The 16828-nt window shown below is 45.5% G+C and overlaps 1 protein-coding gene across 1 annotated transcript; it reads right to left on the reverse strand.

Moving 5' to 3' along the window:
- Window positions 1-332: 332 nt before the first annotated feature.
- ARL8B (ADP ribosylation factor like GTPase 8B) lies at window positions 333-16820 on the reverse strand. Its single transcript, XM_017827093.1, has 7 exons — window positions 16633-16820; window positions 8128-8208; window positions 7469-7542; window positions 6956-7049; window positions 6291-6358; window positions 5992-6062; window positions 333-5210 (listed from the first exon to the last, which is right to left on the reverse strand). The coding sequence occupies exons 1-7, from the start codon at window positions 16753-16755 to the stop codon at window positions 5161-5163; spliced, it is 561 nt and encodes a 186-aa protein (XP_017682582.1). The 5' UTR covers window positions 16756-16820; the 3' UTR covers window positions 333-5160.
- Between the last annotated feature and the right edge of the window lie 8 nt (window positions 16821-16828).

Raw genomic sequence — 16828 nt, forward strand, 5'->3', positions numbered from 1 at the left:
ACCACAACTTTTATCTTTCTCTACTCACATATTTGCTTTGTTTGTTAAATGATAGCTCAGGAACTTCAACCCTGTGGGTCTTTTCAGAGAGAAACACAAACGAGACCAACAAATGCTTCCAGCACTTAAAGCAAAAATAATCAGAAATGGGAATTTCACAGACTGAGCTCTCCAAGTTGCCCCCACGGAGCAGGAGGCTTATGGTCACTCTCTCAAAATGAAGTTATGCAGTTAAAGCCACCAAATGTTTCCCACAGTTAGATAATGAGGCTTCACATATATTTCTAATAAAAGCAGCTGTCCTACTACAGATGAATATGCAAAAAAAATGGTTTTCAACAACACTTTATTGAAGCACTTCAAAATTATCACAATGATAGATGTTGCCTTTAACAGAATAAAACTTGTCATGTCGTAATTAAAAGGCACTAATCCTGGCACAAAGGTCTACTTACCCACCTTCCACTGTGAGGGAAATAAAAACATCAAGTATTTCACTTCTCCTTTTAAAGAGTATGTGCAAACCTGCTCCGAGTGCCATTCTGTGTTTGTCACTTGAGTGACATGCAAGAGAAAACCCCAATGTTTCACCAAGACACACTTTAACATCCAGCATCTGCAGCCCTAAAGCAACAGAGCCCTCACTGAAGGTTCATGATCTAGTGAGACAAGTTCTGCACTCACTTTTGGGGAATAAAAGCCCTGAAGCACATGAGTGTCAGGCACTCACACATTACTTCTCCTTTAACACGACTGACTGCTTTGCTGGCCATGTCATCTTAGAAATCTAGATAAAATAACCTGATTTACACTCCCTTTTTGAATTCACACTCGAGTCAGGGTCAGTGCAAGGGCAGGGCAGTGGGGAGCAGTGCTGGGCATGCTGCTGGAGGAAGCACAAAGCAAACCATGACATGCCATTGCACAGCCACAGCAATGACAAAATGAAACCTTGGGAAAGCTAAAAGCTTGATAATCCAGCTAAGCCATACTTCAGGTTATTAGAGATCCCTGCACAACATTCCTCTAATAAACAGAGAGACTGTTTAAGGCATTTTCTTTGGCCTTTCTTCTAGCAGAAAGTGAAGATTATGCAGTTTGATATGTCAGCATCCCAAAAGGACCATCTTTCCAACCTGTTTCCATCAAGATGCAAAGAGAAAACATAAAGCAATGAGAAACTAGACTATTCCACGGATCACGAAACAGCTCCACCTTTGGGCATCATTCCTGTTGCCAAGTGGTGGGACTGAATTGCTCTGTGCAGCTGCTCAGACCCTCAGCTGTACTCGGTGACAAGGAGAATTACCCTGCACTGTAATTGCACTTAGAGAAACCACCATCCACACAAAGCTGAGAGGACATGAACACTCCAAGGAAACCTTTCACACAGCCTGGAGCTGTGAGTGCCAACACAAACATTCCTAATCCAATCATTGCTGCTCCATGATCACTTGTACTGAATAAACCCAACACCAAGGACTGAGAGTTGATGGCTGGTGTAAATCACCAGGACACCAGACAATGCCAACACACCAGGGGGCTCACAAAGGTAGGACTGCTGCCTAACTTCATGTATATTCACCACCAAAAGTTCTCTCTGGCTCAACATTTGCCTTTTCAGAAGATGTGCATTTCTTATTATGCCAACAGCCAAGGCCTCCGTCAGAGGAGAGTCTCAGGATTATGGCTATTGATCTTAAGTACAGTAGTTTATGTTATCAAAATTCATCCCCCCAAAAGCAACTTTTGTTAGGAGAATGGGACATTTAATCGGCCTCTTTTTACTGTCCAGACTCACTACAGAGCCCAAGACATGTAATCATCATGAGATTTGACGACTAGAACAGAGCTCTAGCATCCAAACTCAGCAAACAGCACTGCTAATGCTCTACACCTCTGTTAGAACACACAGGATTTGACCTTGGCCATAACTCTGCCAGATGAGGGAGCAGTTTTTCCATCCAAGGCTGAAGGTGCTGAGAACAGCCTCCCTTCCCTGGAAAGACTCACCACACTTCCTGTGTCAAAGGGAAGGCAGTTGGGGAGTTAATCAAGCCCTGAAACAGGACCAGTGCAATCCTCTGCGCTGGAATCCAACAGCCACTCCGAGCTCTCCTTCCTGCCACGTGAGGAACCAAGGACATCTGGGAGAACAGTACAAGAATTAGCTGTGAAACCCAGGTGGGATTATTTTGTGAAGTAATTTTAGAGCACACACATCACAGGTGGCCCCTGTGGTTCTCCCTATTTACACATAGAAGTAGAAACTATTACTGAAATACCACTGAAATCAAGCAAAGGGCTGTTGGCCAGTTCATACCACAGCTGATTTACTGAAGTGACTGGTTCTGGTATCAGACCAAGGTCAAAACCAGGGTGACAAAGCTTAGTGCACTAATCCTGTTCTCAGATTTGTGTCTAGAGGCATTTTGCTTTGACTGTGAACTCCAGGGAGCTGGTTTTGCATGCAGGAAACTCCCAAAGAAACACACACACGTTCTTTTACCCAACAGTTCACCAGTCCTTCCCACCAGCCAAGTTACACTGAAGGATGCTAAAAGACCTGCTCTCAGTACTAAAAACTAACCTGTTACAGTTCAGCAAGTTTGGAAGCTTATGTGGAGGCAAGCCCTGAAACAAGACATCCAATTTGTTACCATTAATTGGAAGATGATGACATACAGTCCTATAAATTATCAGTGACCTAAGAGACATTAATGCAACAAAAGCCTTTGGGAAGAACAGTCAATGAAACTCCAGATTATAATCACAGCAAAGATTTTGTTCCAGACCTCAGTCAACAAAAGCCTCACTTCCCACTGAGATAAGAATCTTTCTGCTTTAATTGGCAGTGAATGATCAGGCACTGCAAGATTTGACACTTGTGCTAGAAAAACAAAGGTTTTACTCTAGGCTTGACAAGAAAGAAGCCTGCAGACACATGCATGTCTCTCCTGAAAACAGAGCTCCAGAAGGCTGCCCCTACTTCTGACCCCTCAGCTGCCCAGTGCTTTTTATAAACATAAAAGAGCACTGACTTCTGCTGAGACTGACTAGCTGAGCTTGCTCAGGTAAGCTGAGCAAACCCCAGGCCTCAGAGGCAGCTTTATGAGCATTTCAGTGGAACAGTTGAGCCACAGAACCTAAATCAGCTCAGGTATTTACCAATCCTTCTCCCCCCACTGCCATCTCTGGGAGAGGAGACACACATCCCATCACATATTTCCATGAGTTCGGCCACATCAACTCAAGTCAGTCAGTTAAGTGTCAATACAACCCTCAAAACATAAGTTTATTGAATAAAGCTGAAGAGCAGTAAACCAACATATGCATCCACCTAAATAAAAAAATTCACGTATTTACAAAGTTCAGTAATTGTATAAGTTGTTCACATGCAGAGAGTAATGCACAGGTTAACAATTGGTAGTGTTTGGATGCCATAAACGCCGAAAGCAGTGAAGTATATAAACACCAAACACATCAAGTTTAGCTATAGGCCAGTTAACTAAACAGTGACCTGGTCCCCCACAAAGATTCACACATTCTAGTTTAGGTTCCTTATTTTAGGCACAAGCAAGTTTGCTAAATAAAGGTAACTGTAGCAGTTCCTGGTGAACTCGGGACTACAGTAGCAAGATAATTTACCCTCTCCTCTACAGCACCAGAGTATGAATTAATTGAAATCATGCTTCAGAGAACTGAAAGGGGACAAAAAGTTAAAATGCAACTTCAGACTGAACACAGGCAGCTTGTAGTGTCTGTGCAACAGTGCCAGAGGTGGTACAGAACAGTAAGGCCATGGCAGTCTGCATTAAAACTGGCTTGTCACAGCTGACAGGGACTAAGCAGGTTCCCAACCAAAGACTCCCACGGGATGCAAACCACATTGAGGTGAGGAATCACACACAGTGTGAGGCAACACAGGCAGGTGTACCATGGATCTGCACACACGAGTAAAGCTACGCTGACACTGCTGGGTGAGCAAACCAGTCTTAACAAGTCTGTCCCTTTAAATAGGCTGAAGTCATTGAGAAAGTAAAGCTGCAAAAACATTGCGATCTTGAGTTTATACACACTTCCCTAAGCTGCAGGAGCTAGTCAAGAGACAGGATCATTGGCTCTCTTGTGCTTTGACACAGTAGAACGTTTCATCTGGCATCTTACAGGCTTTGCACATGGTTACATCGAAAAGCAGGCAGGTCTAGAGTTGTCACAATAGCCCAGGTATTCCATAGCACCAGGTGAAACTGTGCCCAGCCATTCCATGAGCAGGAGAGACACTAGACAATTACACAGATAGTGTGCTACAGGGCAACAACCGCCTGGATACGAGAACATCAGTAACTGGGGTCATGCAGCTGCTCACAATGCATGTTCTGGTTTCAGACAGAGACCACGAGTATCTGGAGATAGAAGAATGTATTTGAACAAAGCCTGATGTTCCTAGTAATTTGTTCTCATGCTGGAATACTCCAATTTTCGAAGGTTTACAGAACAGTCCATTCCCATCCCCCACACAAATGTTAAACAGAAGCAACAGAACGATTTTAAAAGATGACTCTTTCCTAATTCATCATGAGAGTTTTCTTTTTCAAGTGACAGGATCTCAGCTGTAGATTAGTGATGCTGATCTATGCCTTGTGCTCCCCTCTGCAAACAGTTTCCATTTCTCTGCTTACATACACACATCACATGCATTTGTGAGATAAATCAGTATCCCACAACTCACGCTTAAATGTTTTCTAACTACTGTATGTGGCATCTTACAGAATCTTAATGCTGTCAAGCATCAGCATCTTCAAGCCACTAAACACTAGAAATAAAACACTTGCTGAAAATCATATAAAAACCTGGCCCTGAAAAACCAGAACAGAGTGTACCATCGTAGTTAACATGGTAGAGATAATTTTTTTAAAAAGCCCCCCCCACAACCCTCCCACCACAGATGGTTGTAAAATAAATATTTGTGCTGACTTTATCATGACAACTCTAGTTGTTTTGTGACAGAATAGGAATACAAGTCTTCAGCAGTGCACATGAGAAATGAACCGTGAAAAGGCAGATTCTTGATACAGGATTTTTGGGTAGTATCTCATTATGGAGGGAAGTGGACAATTGAGATTATGGCCAACTGGTACTGGAGATTCCAGGAAGACTTCAGCTTCTTCTAGATTTTGAATGCTGAATAAGCCACTGAAGCGTGATATCTACAGAGAGAGAGAAGAGACGTGTTCAAGTGTCTGTGTTTGTGTAACTGGCATGGCTTTGGAACAGGAATATCCAAGCCCTTCTCTAGAGGATGCTCCAAGGTAGATCAACAGGATAATTTTTTGGAATGCTTGCTGTCTGTGCTTTGGTCCTGTAGCTGCCCAGCATCCTTCAAGTAACAAACAAAGTCACTGCTCCAGAAATCCTGGTTCCTCGGTCACCTACACCACTAGGAAAAGGACATCCCTTAATCTGATACTTCCCTATGGCTCCAATAATTTGCCTTTGAACTCCACAAGTTTTAAAGCATTTGCTGTCAGTGCCAGACAGATGAACTGTTTGGCTGCAGTGATTAGCAGATTCCACAGCACAAACAGCAAGGAAAGGTGATTATTTCAAGGAAATGACTTGAGGAAAAACTTGCTGCAAGTACTTGCCATCCTCCCCAAGTGAGAAAGAGGTGAGAGCACCTGATAAAGTATAAAATCATTTAGGCCAAGCTAATGGTGAGACTGGTCAGCTATTTCCTGCAACCTAACTAAAGAAAGGAGCACATTTCACAGGGACTGACATATGTTTCAGTAACTACAACCCTACAACTTTAATACCAGTCAAGCTTCCTCACTGCCATCAGGAGTTATGCTGAATTCACCCACTGCACTCACACATTTGATTCTCTGATTTCCTGAAGTCAGGAAACGTGTGTATCAGAAGTTGCAACCCCCCAGCCCATCCTCTGACAGCTCTTCATAAAGCTCAGCATTTTGAGTTAATAGTTACCTATATTATCTTTCTCTTTGCAAGAAATTGAGTAGCAGCAGATTTCTCTGTCCTGAATAGCAGCGAGGTTCCTAGGAAAGAGAGAACATTTCAGCATGAATTTCTCTTACACAGGGACTCTTACTGAGAACCTAAATGCTCCCCTTCACCTTCTCCACATAACTTGTTTCTGTACAATGTTGTTACCTCCTGTTGCTGGGTTTTCTGCTTTTAAATGCAAGCTTCCTGATTTAATAACAACCTTATGTACATGAAATTACTGAGTTAAAAAAATGTTTCTTAGGAAGGGTTAGACTTACATCTTTTCAATTAGCTGTTTCTCATCCAAAGCATTAGGAAGGTCTCTCTTATTTCCAAGTACTAGAACCTGAAATCCAGAGAAGGAAATGGTTGCAGCTTTGCTTCAGAAAAACAACAAAAAGACAAAACCCACGAACTCCACTTTAAAGGAGCCTCACAAACAGTCTGCACTTGTCTATTAAATCTAATGGAATGAGATATTCACTATTAAACCAGATCAAAAAGGCAGCCTGACCTAGTCACAGGGAAAGAAGGGGTTCAAATAAACTGTTATGTGCAAAGAGCAAGCAGAGAAACACATCAGCTGACAAAACTGAGAATAATCCCAGCAGATTTTCATCTGATATTCCCCAAACTTACTTTACAATTCTGTATTACAGTCTGGTTAACCTTTAGACAAGAGCATCAACTCATACTGTGGAAACCTCTAAACTACTGTTTTAATTTTATTTCTTTTTTTTTGTGGGCACTGAACAAAATAAGATCACTGAAAGATGGACTGAGGTCAACAGTTAGAGTTAAGGCACTGGGGGCAGGTGTGGTTCATGCCTACACTGAACAGTAAGGTCAGGCCCTACAATTAAGAGTTCAAGGCAGACTTCAGAGTTGCTCAAGTTATGACATTCCTCAAGCATTTAACACTGTTTAAGGTGATATTACTTACAGGGATTCCTTGTAACTGTGGCTTATCTAGAAGGTTGTGCAGCTCATTTCGAGAGGCTTCTATTTTTTCACGATCTGCAGCATCTACCATGTAGCTTTAGAGAGAATTTCAGGTTAGGTCAGTGAGAGTGAGCTCCCTCAGAAACATCAGTCTTTTCTTTACACTGTCAGGTTTGAGCACATTCAACAGGGCTTTAAACAAAGCCAGGGCCTCTGAGCAAAGAATGTGGTTCTTTAAAAGAAAAAATTCTCTAAGACCAGAGTAGAAGGAAGATGCTTTGAGTTAGACAGCACTGCCACCCAGTTCAGACAGGAAGGAGTTAGTACTCCAGATCAGAAAGATAAAAGAACAACCCATCCTGAGCCCTGAACTCAGGGGTAAAACAGGTCAATCTGGCTGCAGTACAGTCTCAGAATTACAAGGAGAACTAGGGAGTGAGGCATGCTCTGTTAGAAGGCTCACAGAGAAGAGCAGCACACTGGAGGTGAGTAGGAGCTGAGGGAAGGCACTTACACAATAGCATTAACTCCTCTGCAGTATCGCTCCCACATGCTCCGGAACCGCGGCTGCCCTCCTATATCCCAGATCTCGAGGCGAGGGAAAAAGACAATTTAGCCATGCACTATTTTAAACGTGTCAGGCACAGATAAGACAAGAAATCAAAACACAGTTTCTCCCTTCTCCTTAACCAGCTGCTGGACCCCTCCCATGTTAAACCAGAACTAATCCCTTGTACAGCTACTCGGATCTCACAGCCCACAGCAGGGGATGCAAACTAGAGCACCTTGCAGCAGCTGCAGGAACACACCTGGGGACTGAGGTTACACACTGAGGTACACAGGAAACTGTGATACATTGACTTAAAACTCTGCATTTGATGTAAGCAACCCTGATGAGTAGAAAAGCAGCATCTCTGGGCCCTAAACACTCAGATTAAAGCCAGACAGCCTTATCACAAGATTGCTTTAACTAGTCCATGAACCTGGAAATCACACACAGATTCTCATTTAAGAAACTCCATAAATAAACATAAATGTCTTCTTAAGCTACTTGACAGATTTAGCTGAGCCTCTTCAGTTTTCTATATTTGTCCCAAGGCTGGAAGCAAAACAGAGCAAGCGTGTACATTTTAAACTAGAAGCTGAAGACAACAGTCAACAAAGGTAACATACCTTTATTGTAACATTACCCTTTGTAACTTTCCTCATGTTGAAGCCCACGGTAGGAATCATATCTTCACTGAACTGACCCGACTGGAAAAAAAAGAAAGTTAAATTTAGTGCTTATCTGACGCAGCTGGTTTACATAGTAAAATATCACAAGCTTTTTCTAACCATTTGCCTTCCAATTGAAGGCTTCACGGCCAAGAAGTCCTAGATATTATATCCATGTGTACTGAAGTCAGTCAAGTCATTTCTTACAAGCACTGAAATAAGTGTTCAAGCCTTGAGGCAGTCAGGGTGCAGAGTTACCTGGGAGAAGTGCTTTGCACAGCTTAACAGATGGACAGCCAGGACAAGGACAGGAAAAGAACCATTCACCTACTTCTGCTGGAGCCAGCTAGGATCTCCCAGTTACCTGGGAGCTAGAAATATCCAGAAGCTCTCCCTCTGATGCAAGCTACTCCACAGACAGCATTCACAGTAATAAATCACCCACTGGAGGAAGCCTCCAACCCACAGGTATGGGGTAACTCCCTGAGGAGTGTTAGAAGGCTGCAAAGTGGAAGGACCTGCCGGGTCAGCTTCCTGCCAGCCTGCAGTGTCCAGCTTGTTCAGCACTGGGAAAGGCAATGAAATGCAGCTGGACAGTATTTGAGCCTGCTTCCACCAGGCATTCAGCATCACTCCAAGCTCTGGCAGAACTGCTGCAAACAGCATTGCATTAGAGAGGTTCCCCAGTGGCAGATGTTTTACTGTCTGTTACCCTTTTATCTGTAGCAGCTGGAGAGCCAAATTCCCAGGTTCCCAGCGATCTCCTGCAGCCAACCCAGGAGCCATAACAAGTGTTATCAACACCAGATTTCTGCCCTGCTCCCTTGGCTGTTTGGCACAAGGTGAATCACCACAGTGGCCATTATGAAGCTCACTACATCCATTATGTGTAATAGAACCAGACAGTCAACGAGACTGGAGAAAATTAAGGTTGATCCAAAAGCATTCAGTTGTTTAATTAGGGTGTGATATCACAGCAAAGTCTGCATCTCTCCTTGATGTTGCAGAGAGGCCATCCCGGGTTTAAAGCCCTTTGGGATCTCTGGAGCAAACATCATACACCCCAGTTAGGGCCCAACTGCCACCAGCTGCAAGTACCAACTAAGTGTGACCAGGTGGCCAAGAAGGCCAGTAGCTCCTGGTTTGTATCAGGAGCAGGGTGGCCAGCAGGACCAGGGCTGCACAGAGGAGTTTGGATCAGGCTCCTGCAGCACTGCTCCTGAACACACTCTAACCTTTCTAACTCAGCAAGGTGCCCGGCTGGATGCCTGTCCATCAGCTCCCCATTCCCGAAATCCCCGTGTCCGAGCTGTCCATTCCATCACGTGCAGCTCAGCAGCTGGTGGTTGGCTGTGCTTCCACAGCTGATGCAGCTCAGTTTGGCTCCTGGAGCCAGTGTTGCCTCTGAAGGGTCACTTGCCAGGTTGCTCAAGCACCACTGCATTCCTGCCTCCACATTCCTGCCTCCACAGTCACACCCCACACCCACAACTCTTCTCCAGGCTCTCCCAAGCTCTCCCTGAACCTCCATCTCTGTGCTACTGCACATTACCCCATATGCTGCCAGCTATTCCCACTCAGATACTTCCAGATCCTTCACTCGAGAGCTGTTCCTATCAATAGGAACTCCAGGAATCTCCCAGACTGTGTTCCCTCTGCTGTGTTGTATTTCCAGCAGATATCTGGGAAGCTGAAGTGTCCTATGAGAACAAGGCCTAGTGATTGTGAGACTTCTCCCAGCTGCTTAAGGACTATTTTGGTGCCTCTTCTTCCTGGGTGGGGCGGTTTAGAACAGATTCCCACCAGGACATCTGCCTCGTTGGCCTTCTCCCCGATTCTTACCCATAAACAACCTTATCATGACCATCATCAAGCTCTACACAGTGCAAACACTCCTGACACACAAGCCTATCCCAAAGCCTCTCCTTTCCTGCCCATCCCTCTGCAGGGTTTATAGCCCTCCACTGCCATCCCACTAATTACAGCATGTTCAGTATCAAGTTCTCTCACTGCTCTTTTAGGATACAAATTCCTTCAGAGTGGATCAGCACCTCATTTACCACGTGTTTAATGTAACATTGCAGAAATTACTGTGACCCACCACAAGAAAGCTTTTACTGAATATTCTGGAAAGCTGCTGTACCTTATATTCCTTCCCAAGTACTCCCTACCCACGCTGCACATCCCAAAACTTGTTCTGACTTGCTTAAAACCTCCACTGCAGAGTCCTCAGTTACACTTGAGTTTCACTGTCTGTTCTCTGCTTTGCAGAGGGACAATCCAGCACTGCCATGAGCACACTGATCAACTCGGCCCTTCTCTTGGAAGGCCTCCCTCTGATGGGTGGGTGTTCCTCTGCTCACAGGCACTATACCCAAAGAAAGCTACTGGCAGTCACCTTCTCTTTTCAGACAGGTCAAAAATTGGTTAAAATGATTGTAGAGGATTTAGCAAGCAGGCAGTGATCTCCTTTGATGGATTCTGCTACTGCATTCAGCTGGCTTGGCCCAGAAACAGTTCTCTAAACCCAGAATTTAGGGAGCTTTTGTTTACTACCTCTACAGAAGAAAAAAGCCAGGAATTCAGCTGCAACTTAGAGTATTCATATGCAAAAAGCTACTCACACAGCATAACCAAAGGAATATGCCTTTATTGGTAGGCAGTTTTGCTTGAATCACTTCCCTCCTAGAGCAGATTACTCAGCCCTATCACCGTGTGCTCACAATATGATGCTTTCTCCTTCTAAAACAGGCACCAGCTTTAAAACACATTTGATATGCACAGCAGTACTTTCAATTCCTGATCACAAAGCCTTTGGCTGCTGTCACACACAGCAGCACTGCCCAAGAGTGGTGCTGACGAACCCAGCGGTGCCTTGTTCTCAGCACTTGTGCCCGTCCCACCAGGCAGACACTGCACTCCCTGCAGGGCTCCTGGCAGAGCAGCCCCGTGTCCCACGAGTGATTATGAATGAAGCCCAAGCTCCGAGGTCACACGGACCATACAGAGCTAACACAAACTGAAGGTCAGCAAACAAACTTAACTCCAGCCCCTGTGTGGGAGACAAGGAACAGGGAGACTAAACAGACTGAATTTCAGAGGCCTCATGCAGAAGGAACCCATGGGACTGACCCTTGAGCCTCCTGGTTTAAGAGATGCTCCCTTTTGGATACTCAAAGCTCCTGGAGAACCTAAACGTGATTTTAGTGCAACATGAACCCATTTATGTGGATGAGTACTTCTGTTGGATAAGGATTATTCAGAGCAGCAAAACTGCTTCCAGACTGAACTAAGTCCCTGCACTGTACTCCATAAATCAGTTTGGGTTCAGCTCACCTTGTATCCAGTACCAGCACTAATCCCCACAGACACTGTAGCAGTATCAGCTACAGGGACAGTTCATTTCCCAGAGGAAAACTTGGGACAAGAGTTTAACTTGCCATCATCACCTGACATTCCAGCAGTGTAAAAGGGATGCAAGTTTAGTCTCTTTTGATACTTTGTTCATATTACAACATGCTGCTTACTAAACCTACTATTTCCAGTTGTCTTGAGTCAAAAAAAACAAAACAAACAAAACCACGCTCTGGCTACTTCATCTGCCTCCCCACAGCCGTAAGACTCAATTTCCAGGGAGCTACAGAATGACAGAGTGGTTTGGGTTGGAAGGAACCTTTAAAACTATCCTCTTCCACTCCCTGCCATGAGCAGGGACACCTTCCACTAGACCAGGATGCTCCGAGCCCTGTCCAGCCTGGCCTTGTCACCCAGACTGTCAGCACCAAGCCCCCTAAGCAGCTTGATTTTGATTCCACAGCCTGCACAAGGACATTCTTTCTATCATCAGAAAAGGTCAGGGCAGCCTTTAGTTTGCATCTCATAAAGCTGATGTGATTCATGACTGTTATAGGACCAATTTCTTCATATAGGCCTTGTTACTACACAGTAGAGATTGTTCTGTCTTTACTCATATTACTTTTCATGCAGCTAGAAGAGATCACAAACAAGCTTAACCAACTAGGAGATAACATCAGTGGAGTATGGATTCCAGCCAGGACACTCCCAATCCACCTGAACCAGCATATTACATTAAACCCTGCTGTTCATCCCTAAATTTCTCTTTTTTTCACACTAAGAAAAAAACGCCACATCTCTCAGAAATCTCCTCTTTAAAAAATAATTTTAAAAACAGTGTAATTTTAGCATATCAAGCTACCCCTACACTAAGCCTCCTCTGCAACACTCATAGCCTCCACCAAGCAGTGCATCATAGATGGACAAATCAACTGTCTGTAGTCCAGTTTCCTTCTGGAAATACTTCAGTGTTCCAGCTACTTGTGACCAGTTCAGAAGCCTGACCTCTAGTTTAGAAGCTTCAATCCCTGTGATCTCACAGTCCCTTGAAAGGCTTCACAACAGCACCTCCATGAATGATTGCTGCAGAAAGCAAAACAACAGTACGTGACAAGAAAAGGCATTTTTAATTCCCCAACCCTATTCCATGGAATATTTAAAAGGACATGGACCACTTACCATGTAACTACCACAAAACAGGCATATTTCTCTCTAGAAGTCATTCATGTAAGAGCTCATTTCATGCCTCTGACAGTTCCAAAAACATCTTTATCGAGGTGTTATTACTTAGAGCTCTTCCATTTCTCACAGAATGCTCTGCAGGAACTCAGGACCACGATGGGAAAAGTAGATTCCAATTTCAGTCACCTGTTTCAGCCCACCTGGGGGTACAGCAAGCAGGACCTCAAAGACAGAGCATGAGTCATCTCCTGGTAGCTTTATTAGCTAATGAAGTGATGCAATGCATTTCAAGAGACTTCTGCCATTAAGAAACACAACACTTCAAAGTGTATCACCCTTCTCCCCTAGCTACTCTGTGTATGAAGTGACAACACATGGGATTTATGGCCTACCTGAGTGTTCCAGAGGGCACTAAAACAGCAGTGGAATTCTCTAGAACAACCTTTTTCCACACTTTGCCAATGTGGCTTCTTTAAGTCAAAGTTACTTATAATACTCATGAGGCCAGAGGGAAGTCACAGCTCCCAGGTGGCCAAAGGAACCTTTTGTTGAGAGGTGCTTCAGGAATTGCCTCTCTCTAGAAACCAAGGCCTCAGTCCAAGGCGTGTTGGATATTCCAAAGTTAAAAAAGCAAACCACACTAATTCAGGCTCTGACACAAATCCTACAAAGGGACCTTATTTACCCTGTCACCACAAACAGGCTGAGTTTGGCTTTTAAGCCTAACAACTGTATGGGAGGATCAGACTAACGAGCTTCAGTCTTCCCGTGCCAAACACCTGGATCGAGGAACAACCTACCGGGCTTCAAGCAAAACTTCTAAAAAAAGCCAGGAGATGCCACTCTTCCATGAAATACCCCTTTGAAAGGGAACAAGTGCCCCATTCTCCAGCAGCACATGCTGCCCAGGCTGGGAGCAGAGTCAGTTTACTTGAGTCATGTTTCAGTTGCGTCACGGGCCGAGGAGGAGCTGGGGCCCCTCCGTGCCTCCCCACACCAGCATGGCCAGCACTCCCAGCTCCACAGCCAGGCTGCAGAAAGGCTGCAACACCCACGAGCTGCAGACATGCAAACAGCACCAGATACTGCAGCCTCTGTAAATAATGGGCATTTCCAGCGCTCGGATAAGGAGCCGACAATTCCAGAGGCGATCCCGGGATGACAGGCAGTTTCTCCAAATAAGAGCCACAGGCCTTCCACATTAGGGAAATTAGGACCAGGAAGAAATGATATCCTCCCTTGTGAGCAAGTTTACTCACGCACATGGAAAACTTAGGCTTAATATCTAATTAGAGACAGTGACTAATGTGGAGTCTCAGCAAAGCAGAAGCTGCATTAGCCACATCCAGCTATAACGAGATTGCACTGCTAAGGCTGGGTTTTAAACCTTCCTGTCAAACTGATCCCAGAATGGTTTGGGTTGGAAGGGACCTTCAAGCCCATCTACTTCAAACCCCCTGCCATGGGCAGAAGCACCTTCACTAGACCAGGTCTAAGCTCCAACCTGGCCTTGGACACTTCCAGGGATGGGGCAGCCACAGCTTCTCTGGGCAACTGTGCCAGGGCCTCACCACCTTCACAGAGAAGGATTTATCCTTAATATCTAATCCGACTTCCCCATCTCTCAGTTCAAAGCCACCCCCCCTTGTCCTATCACTCCACGCCCTTGTTTGGTCTGATTACAAACCAAGTGCTTGTTTACACTGAAGGAATAAATATGGTCCAAACCCAGTACCAATCTAGAAGATTATTCTAGAACTGGACTGTCTGCCTCTCATGCAGCAGTCAGGCCTCCCGCTTCAGCAGCAGTCAGGCCTTGCATCAAGCTTCCTTGGTTGAGTTTCCCTCTGGTTCCATATGCCTCACTTGATGGGCAGAGATTACATTAGAGATTTATACTGGATTAAACTCACTATTGTCGAGACTGGTAACAGCCCTATTAGACAGAACACAACCTCCTAAGCCATACCAAGTTCCTGATGTGCAATCCAGCTTTTAGAGGTATCCTACAGGACATCTTGCTGTGTCATTCCTTTCATTTTAGTTTTAAGGAATCCCAACAGCCTCATCCATCCAGACCATTAACAGGCCTGCAGAGAGCAGTTATTCTTTTCGCACGCTCGTTCCCAAATGCAGACTCTGAACTAAAGTCAGTCAGGGAAGCAACTACCAAGTTACCTCTGCATGCCATGGGCAGCTGTACTTCTCTAAAAAGCAATATTGCACTGATGACTGAAGGTTATGCTATTATTTTTTTTTAAATCAGTAATAAAACCCTGAGCAAGTCCCCTCTCTCTGTTTTTTGTAAAGAGTTCATAGATGTCCTAATTAAAAGCTTCAGAAACGCAAGTTGCTGCTTCCAACCAAGCCAGCCAACGAGGCTGTGTCAGCACACACAACAGCTTCCCTATTTCACTGGGTTTTGCAAGGCTCTTTGAATGACAGTCAGATAAATGTCTGGGTGTGATCCTAACACATGGCTGAAACCTTGCAAAATTCAAGCCCCGGCAAAGGAAGCTGGAAACTGATGTCAACTTTACTTAGGAAAACTTCTACCACTTGAGACAACTCAGATGGACTAAATCTGAGTGCAGTGATGTGCAGCACTGCTGCAATTCTGAACTGCTCCACATATCTTCATAGCTTCACATGTAACTCCCTGAACATGTGCTGCTGGCACTACACAGAGGCAAAGCAGTTCTTTGTCAAGTACCATCACCATGAGGACTCCAGCAGACAAAAAACCTGCAGGGTAACCTCAGAGCCCCAAGCTGCAGGAACACTCCGAGCAGTATCAGCTCAGCAGCCAAAGGCTGAGGTTGTTCAACAATTTCAGAGCTCCATGTTTAGAAATCAAAGCCCAGAAGTAGTGGCAGTGTGTGAAAGAACAGGCTTCTGGCATTCTTGGGTTAGTTCAGCAACTTTCACATAAAAACTAGTCAGAGAAAAGTGACCTTTGATGGGGGCAGACCAATTTCCCATGATTATCAAGGAGCCCACTGAGTGCTCACACCTGAGCTACACAAGACCTTGGTTACGTTTTGCCAGGGTATCCATCAGCGTACAAGGATGAATTTATTCAAGAGAACAGAAGTCCTTTTCCTATCCAGCAACTCACTCACCTGACACTTAAGTAAATACATTCATACAAATATTCCATAGTGTTATGGAGACAGCCTCAAAAAACCCCGAAAGACAAGCTGAAGGTCTGCTCCCTGTAAGGCTGGAGACATCAGCTCTCATTCCAGGGGCTCGGGACTCAGATCCCTCATGCTCCCTGCAAACCCAAAAGGCACCTCAGCATCCCATTCCAGTCTCCCTACAAGGGCTCCCAAACTTGTCTCCTGGAATGTTTTCCATCACATATATCCACAGAGCAGGACGCTGGTGGAGCCAGCTAAGCCATTTAGGTAAAGCTACTCTTTATCTCATTCAACAATGGAAAGCTTCGTGTAGGAGGAGTTCCACACCCTTCCTTCACTTGCTCCAGGCACACCACCAGATCAGCAGGCCCCAGTGCAGCACTTTGCTGCTCTCAGGTTTGTTAGTTGTACTTCTGAAGCAAGATGTACCTTGAGAGAAAGGAGATTATTTGATACAGGCTACAGCAATCAGCATAAGCAAACAACTGAGAGGAGAACCGTGAGCGGGTGACACCTCAAAGCATTCAGGCCCACTGACACAGTGGAAGGGAGGAAGCAGCTGAGGACACACAATGTTATCTCCACATTCGCTAAGCCCAGCCACACCGACACACGGCTGTAGGGCCGTGCCCTGGTGTGGGATCAGTGTCCCATCAGCACGCGAAGGTTCCCGGAGGCACATTGGCTCCCGGGGCTCCCATCCCACCCAGCGGGGCACACCCGCTGCCCCCCGCTCCATCCCGGGGCTCCGGGCCGGGATCAGCCCCTCCCGCCGCCCGCTCACCGCGATGACGTTCACGAAGGTGGTCTTGCCCGAGTACTGCAGCCCCACCAGCGTCAGCTCCATCTCCTCCTTCCAGAAGAGGGAGCGGAACCAGTCCAGCAGCCGGGACAGCAGCGCCAGCATCGTGGCGGCGGGCGGGCGGGCCGGGGGCGCTGCGGGCCGGGCCGGGGCGCTGCGGGCTGGGCCGGGGCGCTGC

Source organism: Lepidothrix coronata, unplaced genomic scaffold (assembly GCF_001604755.1).
Source record: "Lepidothrix coronata isolate B3197 unplaced genomic scaffold, Lepidothrix_coronata-1.0 Scaffold134, whole genome shotgun sequence".
NCBI lineage: Eukaryota > Metazoa > Chordata > Aves > Passeriformes > Pipridae > Lepidothrix > Lepidothrix coronata.

Bases quoted from the DNA above. Each gene is read 5' to 3' on its own strand.
- ARL8B (XM_017827093.1), bottom strand. From the start codon at position 16,755: ATGCTGGCGCTGCTGTCCCGGCTGCTGGACTGGTTCCGCTCCCTCTTC. The intron at 7,543-8,127 runs GTATGTTACCTT...CCTCGCCTCGAG, and splicing joins AGGGTAATGTTACAATAAAG to ATCTGGGATATAGGAGGGCA. The intron at 6,063-6,290 runs GTAAGTCTAACC...TCTCTTTCCTAG, and splicing joins AAACAGCTAATTGAAAAGAT to GAACCTCGCTGCTATTCAGG.